A 7,128-nucleotide genomic window follows, 5' to 3' on the forward strand; every position below is an offset into this window, starting at 1 on the left:
TAATTGGATGCCGCGACGATCCAAGATGGCGCTCCGGCTGCGGCCTAACGGCATCTGCTAACCGGTCCCGGCCGGACCCACTTCCGGGGCGCAGTGCGGTTGCCCAGAACGGGGGACTGAGCGGGTCCCTGCTTGTGCCACGGTTTCCTCCCGGAACGCCTCGACGCGGGGACCTTCCGGTGTCCTTCCCGGCTGGCGCGCGGCGCGGCGCGGCGCGGCGSGGCCATGGCGCAGAATCTGAAGGACTTGGCCGGGCGGTTGCCGGCGGGGCCCCGTGGCGTCGGCACAGCCCTGAAGCTGCTCCTGGGCGCTGGCGCCCTGGCCTACGGCGTCCGCGAGTCCGTTTTTATCGGTGAGTCCCTCTCCCCGGCCCCGATTCCAGCCCCACGCCTGCCGCGCTGACCCTGCCCCTGTCCCTTCTCCCCGCAGTGGAAGGCGGCCAGCGGGCCATCTTTTTCAACCGCATCGGCGGTGTCCAGCAGGACACCATCCTCGCCGAGGGGCTCCACTTCAGGTAAGGGCCGCCCGCGAGCCGAGCCCCGGCCGTGGCCCCGGTCACCACCCCGACCCCCAGGGGCTGCGCTGCTCCGGCCGTACCCTGCAACGAGTCTCTTCCTCCGCAGGATCCCGTGGTTTCAGTACCCTATCATCTACGACATCCGAGCCCGGCCACGCAAAATCTCCTCTCCTACGGGATCTAAAGGTAAGAGCTGCTTCACCAGCCAGAGCACAAGGCACTGGCAGTACTGAGGGGTTGGGGGGGAGCTCCAAGACAGTGGCACGAGCCCAGTCAGGGTTGTGGCCCTGCTCATCTGTCTTTCTTGCAGACCTGCAGATGGTGAACATCTCACTGCGTGTTCTCACGCGCCCCAAYGCTGCAGAGCTGCCCAGCATGTACCAGCGCCTGGGCTTGGACTACGAGGAGCGAGTACTGCCTTCCATTGTTAACGAAGTGCTCAAAAGTGTGGTCGCCAAGTTCAACGCTTCACAGCTCATCACTCAGAGAGCCCAGGTAATTCTTCAGAGAAGTCTAGCATTCAGATCGCAAAGGAACATCTAAATTGTGGACGTGGGAAATGTTATAACAGATAAAGTATAGCTATTTTTTAGGCTGGTGGCAGAAGTATCCAAATAGAAAGGGCATGTAACTGTGTCCTGTTTACAGTTTGGTTTGAATAGAGATATAAATGGTAGCACTGTACCACTAGATACGGGGAAGAGAAACGGATACTCTGTGTAGAGATTAAAAAAGGGGGGGGGGCACTGTGGTGTAGTGATAGGGAAGAGAGGACTGACTTATATCACAGTCCACAGGCAATGGCATAACTGGCTTTAAAAAATGATTACCTTGACCCTGCTTGGGCTTCAAAAGAGCTGTCAAAGCACATTTAAAAAACGCTAAAGGATCTGAAAAGAGAGGTGGGTGATCTGTTAATAAAATGATAAGATCTCAGTGATGAACAGTGCTGTTCCAGAAAATCTAAAGGTGGCAAATGTTTCTRTTTTTTAAAAAAGTTAAAGGGGTAATCTGGGGGGTTGCAAAATGATAGAAATAATTTAAAACAAACAAAAAACGCCTACGTTTGAAAGTTCACGTTCTGAAAATTTGATTGTCAGGGATGCTGAGAATAACTGTTATCTATCCCCACTGAGGAGATGTAAATTGGTGATTTTAGTTAGTTTTCTTTCAAAAGGTTTTAGGGAAGATCTGTTGCTATAGAGGATAAGTTATCAGAAGGACAAAATACAAAGCATTTCTTAACTGCTTTCTGATCCATGACAACAAAGTAAAGAGCAGGACTAATTGGTCAGGTGTTGTCCTATGACTGATCCATAGCAGGGACTTTATGGTTCTGTCCTAGGCCATATGACATGCACCGAATAGATTTGTTACGAGTCTTGCGTAAGGAGAATGGATGGAAAGGGAGAATGTGATAGCAAAGGAAACAACATCTGCAGTTGATCTAGATTTATCAGAAGCAGCAAAGACTGTTAGATTATGTCTGAAATTTCAGAACAAACTGAATTTTATTCTTTTCCTGTCATAAATTCATCCAGCAGCAATAACTGTAAAGTGATGAATACTGAAGCCCTTGATACTCAGAAGAAAATGAAGTGGCTTTACATAGTTTTTTGCTCACAGTTCACTCAGTAAAATGTTCTAGCACCTTTTTAGAATTCTGCTCAGTGAAGAGCAACAATGAAGGTGAAAGCAAATGCTAAAATAGTCAAGGATGTGATACTGTAGCAATAATTTCCATTTAAATCAACATTTTGTCTGGGACTCGTCAGCCTGTTTGATAAAGATACTGGTAAACCTGAGGCAACTCAGAGGTAAGCAGAACAAATCATAAGATTTAAAGACTACTCGTAGAAAGAGATTAGAAAAATTGGAGTAGCAACACTAGGTAAGAGATGCATCTGTAATGTATGGGGATGGGGAGCAGGATTTGTTATTTTATCAATCTAAGWGCAAGGACGAGGAGACAGTCAAACCTAGAACAATGACATTCAAGATGGAGAAAGAAATACTTGTTGTGAAAACACACGTGGGAACTGTGGAACTAGATGAGATAGGCTGTGTAAACAAAAGACTTTCAAGAAAACTCTTATTTTTCATAAATAATTATTTGTAATAGTTAATAAATACAAATAAACTATATTTTTAAAGTATTTTAAGTAGCTATGAATATGCAGAAGAAGTGAACAGAAAAYTTGGGGACATGTATTAATCTTTGTTTCAGGATTTGTTTTATGTGATTCCTCACACTAGCCCAATGTGAATGAACTGTGAGGGACAGCTGCGCTTCTGTTCTGGAATGTACAGGAAGTGAGAAGTAGCCTCTGTGTGGTATTCTTTTCTCCATATTTGTGTTTCAGGTGTCCCTGCTCATTCGACGAGAACTGACAGAGAGAGCCAAGGATTTCAGCCTCATTCTAGATGATGTGGCTATCACAGAACTGAGCTTCAGTCGTGAATACACAGCAGCTGTGGAGGCTAAGCAAGTGGGTGAGTTCAATTTACATTTAAAAGGAGTGAGTTTCCTTTGCATTTCTGTTGAATTATTAAACAAGGAAGCTAAATTTGGGGTAGTATGTCACTGCTACTGCATGGATACAGTTTCAAAGTTGTAAATTTTGTCTTCCTTAGTAATATGTCTAACCAGATTGTTTCACAAGTGTTACCAGAAAATGTTRTGTTATTGCTAATGGAATAGAACATCCGTTGGACTGAGTTTCCAAAGCTATAGAAGTTCCTCTTCCAAACTGGGACTGTCACTTACGATGGGAATTATGTTTAAAGGGTGTAGTCATTGTTGGTTAGAAAAAAGTGTGTTCAGAAACATTTCTTAGATGTGGGTATGGTTCCTGAACGCTATCATTTGCTTGGGAAGCATGAGCCATGAGGCCTCAGCGGTAGCATTCTGCTGAAGGTTTGGGAAGATGGGATCTGCTTTGAATGCTTTTGGCTGTTCCCTGTACAGCCCAACAGGAGGCACAGCGTGCACAGTTCCTAGTGGAGAAGGCCAAGCAGGAACAGAAGCAGAAGATTGTTCAGGCTGAAGGGGAAGCTACGGCTGCCAAGATGATATCCATTTCTGGGAGACTTTGTGGGAGGTGGTTTGTGAGTTGACTGTCCTGAGAATCTGTTGCATTATTTGATTTGCATTTAGGAGACTGATGAGATGAGAGATCTACTTAAAGCGATCGTTTTTTCCCCGCAGTAGGCTGGAGTGGGATTTGTCTGAGATTACAGGTCAGAGCAGAGTAGGGCATGAGCCTCCACTTCCTGTTGGAAGGTTTAACTTTTATTGGTTGTGTGTAACAATAACCCTGTTCCTGGTTGGGGAAGTAAAGTTATCCCTACCTAGAGCTCTAAGTGACTGGGATAGAGATCATTTTTCTCAAGATGTTTGATGATGTGGTTTAGAAAGAATTCCTTCAAGGCGGGGGCTTCTGCTAGCAGATTTTTCCTTAACTTTTGCCCCCCTGTACCTTGGTGAAGCTCTGAGCAGGAATCCAGGCTACATCAAGCTACGTAAAATCCGAGCTGCTCAGAACATTTCAAAAACGGTGAGTAGTGGGGTGCCAGATTTTTCTTCCTCCTGTGTTTCCTTGTGCCACCTCTCTCAATCCAGTGGCCATGTGATGATTTTAAGGCGAATGTGACTGTCCTGTCCTGATCTTTGTTCCTACTCAGCCCTTATCTGCTCAAATAGAGCATAAGGTTAGCTAGCCGTGATCGGCAATTAGGTGTGAGGCTACGAGTTCATGCCTTCCACGTGACAAGGCCAGATCCACATCAGATTCCATCACCCACACCAGCTGCAGCTGCCAAAAGCTCCTGGTTTCCTGCAGCCTGACAAATGGGGAACAAATAAGCCGGGGATCAAAGATCTGTCTGACAGGGAGAAGGAATGAGCACTCCTTTTAGAAAGTCTGATGGCGCTGGAATGGGAAGTCTGGACCATGACAAAGCTATTTTGGGGAAGTGCATAGATAAATCTAAGATCTTAAGTAAATACAGGCAAGAGTTCACAGGTACTCTGAATTCAAATATAAATATAGCATTAACAGCTAAATTGTTAGTCTATTAGTTCAATTATCTAAAATAGAGAACTGTCATGCAGAAACTTCTGTTCGTTTTAAATGTGTTTAAACATAACTTTAGCCTAAATTGGGGACAGACTAATTCTGCTTCATAGGGGGTTCCTTTTTCATGTTGTTCCCTCTCCGCTCACTGGAAAAGTCCTAAGCAAGATCAAATGTAATGTTCAAAAGTGCAAWGCTGTGTCTTGAGGGGGAGTTAGGTGCTTTATTAATACCCTTCCTCCTTGTTCTTTAATACTTGTCTGTTTTATACAACCTCTGTCATGGATTTCTCTTTCAGATTGCTGCCTCACAAAACCGTGTGTATCTCACAGCAGATAACTTGGTGCTGAACCTGCAAGATGAGGGCTTTACCAGGTAAAGGGGACAGAGGACTGTTGTGGGTGGATTTACATGCACCTTAACTGTGAAGCTGGTTACCTTTCTGGAGTGCTCTCAGGAGCTTCAGGATCTTTCCTCTGATAAGACCTTGATGCCAGAGGATAGAGCCAAGTAGGGAGTAGCCTTGCTTACTGCAGAAGCTAAAAGCATATTAAATCTAATGCTTTACTCTTTTTTTTTTTTCTTTTTCCCCTCCTCCTTCTCCTTAATGCATCTTCTGGCACACAGAGGAAGGTAAGGCGCTGATCTTTATTTTGATCCTTTTGTGAGTACTTGGAAAGAGGGTGTATATGTTTGTTTGGAGCCTGGGATGTTGCTGCCTTGGACCTTCCTGGCCATAGGGAGTTCATTCAGTCTCTATCTCAGCCCCCATTTGTGATGTGACACTTGCATTTCTCCAAGTAGTATCAAGTAGCAAATGTTCAGGAATTGGAGCTCTGTATGTCCCATGAAGAACCTTGCATAGAGAAGGCAAGAGCAGTAAACTGAGGAATGTCCTTTGATTCATCCTGTGTGTAGGGTGACCAAAGAGGGCTGCAAATAGGCAGTTAATTGAGTGTAGGAAACATTCTCTTCTCTTTGTTATCACTAATTCTCCAAAAGCTTTCCAGTCCATGCCAGCATGTATCATTCCTTGCTCTCAGACCTAGAGAAAGTTTGGCTTCTGCCTAATCTGTTTGGTGTTACTGGATGAGGCAGTGCCAGCCAAGTTTAAGAGTATGCAGCTAAAAGTTTAAAATAAAGAGAGGAAATCGGAGATAGTTTCTTTTCCATGGAGTCTCTGCCTGTTTGATCATGCCTCACCTTATTCCTCCAGTAGGCTTAAGGGGCTTTGAAATAGGCGTTTATTCACCAGGGCTGAAGCTGAAATCCTTTGGGTGTGGCTTCCAATCCTGCAGTAAGGGTCTGGCTTAGTCTTGCCTGTGCTTTTGGGACTAATGACTCATTTCTGTCTCCCTTTCAGTGACAGTCTCCTACTCAAACAAGGGAAGAAATGAAAGAACTAAAGCTTTCCAGAACCACTGTCACTGACCAGCAGAAGATGCCTATGAGGAGCTTTGAATTCCCTCCACTAGCATCATTTGACCTCATTTTGGAATTCTTAATCTAGTAGCCAGGTTTCGTTCTCCTGCTCCAGCTCTGTCTGTAGTGACCTGKCTATGGGATTGGGCTTTAATCACTTCTTTTCCCCACCAGTTAAATTTACTTACTGGTGTGAGCCCATGTGGATCTAGTAATTCACCTCTAAATTTCAGTATGTCTGGATTTCTATACAGTAGACTCAGACCTTCCTTTCTCTCTCTCTCTGTCTCTCTCGCTCTTTTTTATTTTTTTTCCTCTCCAAGTCAGTGAGTTTTGCTGCCATCACCACCAGGCTTTTTTCTAGTAAATCTTGTTTCTCTTTCCCTCCTGATTCCAAGAGAACCTGAGGCTAAATTCAGTAAAGTGTAATTCATCAGGCACCTGTAACTGCTGGAATACTTGTTTGTGACACTGTCTGCTCAGTGATTCTTCTAAAGATTTGTAAAAATTAAAACAAAAAAAAAGTATTGTGTCTAAGCATGCTCAGTGGCTAAAAAAGAGGTATGTGTTATTTTGTGGAAAGAGCTTTTATTCAGTTGCAAGCAAAATCAGGATGCTGTGGGAAAAGAGCAAGAGAAATATCCTCTTGTTCATTGCTGTATCACAGGATGGGGAGATGATGAGCAGATGTAGATGCTCATGTGGCTGTACGGGTGACCAGGGCCAGCTTCTTCTTCCTTGCCTTACAGATGCTGAAGGTGAGCTTTGCTTTCCCTGGTTTTCTGCTCAGCAGCAGCATCTATTTACTGTGTCCTGAGCTCTATTGTTACAGCTCTTTTCTCCMTTTGCCTAGCCCAAAGCAGGGGAAAAATCTTCCTCTGCTAGTTAAATTCTCTTCTGTGCTTGGCTTTCATAGGCAAAATGTCTGCTTTGGGACAGCTATTTCTGTCACTCACTGGACTGCCCTGTACCAAATTTAGGATCTGTAGATTTCCTAGAGAGAACTAGGAAACTACTTTAACCACCTCCTCATGGAAGAAGGGAGGCCTTTGGGGACTTATTGTGCTTGTGGAGCAGAAAACAAAGAATTACACTGAGATCTGTAAACTTGTT

At 44.7% G+C, this 7,128-nt stretch overlaps 1 protein-coding gene across 2 annotated transcripts; it reads left to right on the forward strand.

Annotated features, from left to right (window-relative positions):
• The first annotated feature begins 5 nt into the window (after positions 1–5).
• Positions 6–6,542, forward strand: PHB2 (prohibitin 2). 2 transcript variants are annotated; one of them, XM_085324529.1, is made up of 9 exons: positions 6–352; positions 430–514; positions 624–703; positions 828–1,012; positions 2,881–3,010; positions 3,486–3,589; positions 3,997–4,074; positions 4,892–4,968; positions 5,221–6,542. In XM_085324529.1, exons 1-9 carry the CDS (start codon positions 226–228, stop codon positions 5,228–5,230), a joined length of 876 nt encoding a protein of 291 aa, XP_085180655.1. In that variant the 5' UTR covers positions 6–225; the 3' UTR covers positions 5,231–6,542. The 2 variants fall into 2 exon arrangements, with proteins under 2 accessions (XP_085180655.1, XP_085180656.1); XM_085324530.1 differs by lacking the exon at positions 5,221–6,542 and having other exon boundaries at positions 7–352; positions 4,892–4,972.
• Positions 6,543–7,128: the final 586 nt, after the last annotated feature.

Source organism: Rhea americana, unplaced genomic scaffold (genome assembly GCF_003343005.1).
Source record: "Rhea americana isolate MKP2758 unplaced genomic scaffold, rheAme1 scaffold_92, whole genome shotgun sequence".
In the NCBI taxonomy this organism is placed as follows: Eukaryota; Metazoa; Chordata; class Aves; order Rheiformes; family Rheidae; genus Rhea; species Rhea americana.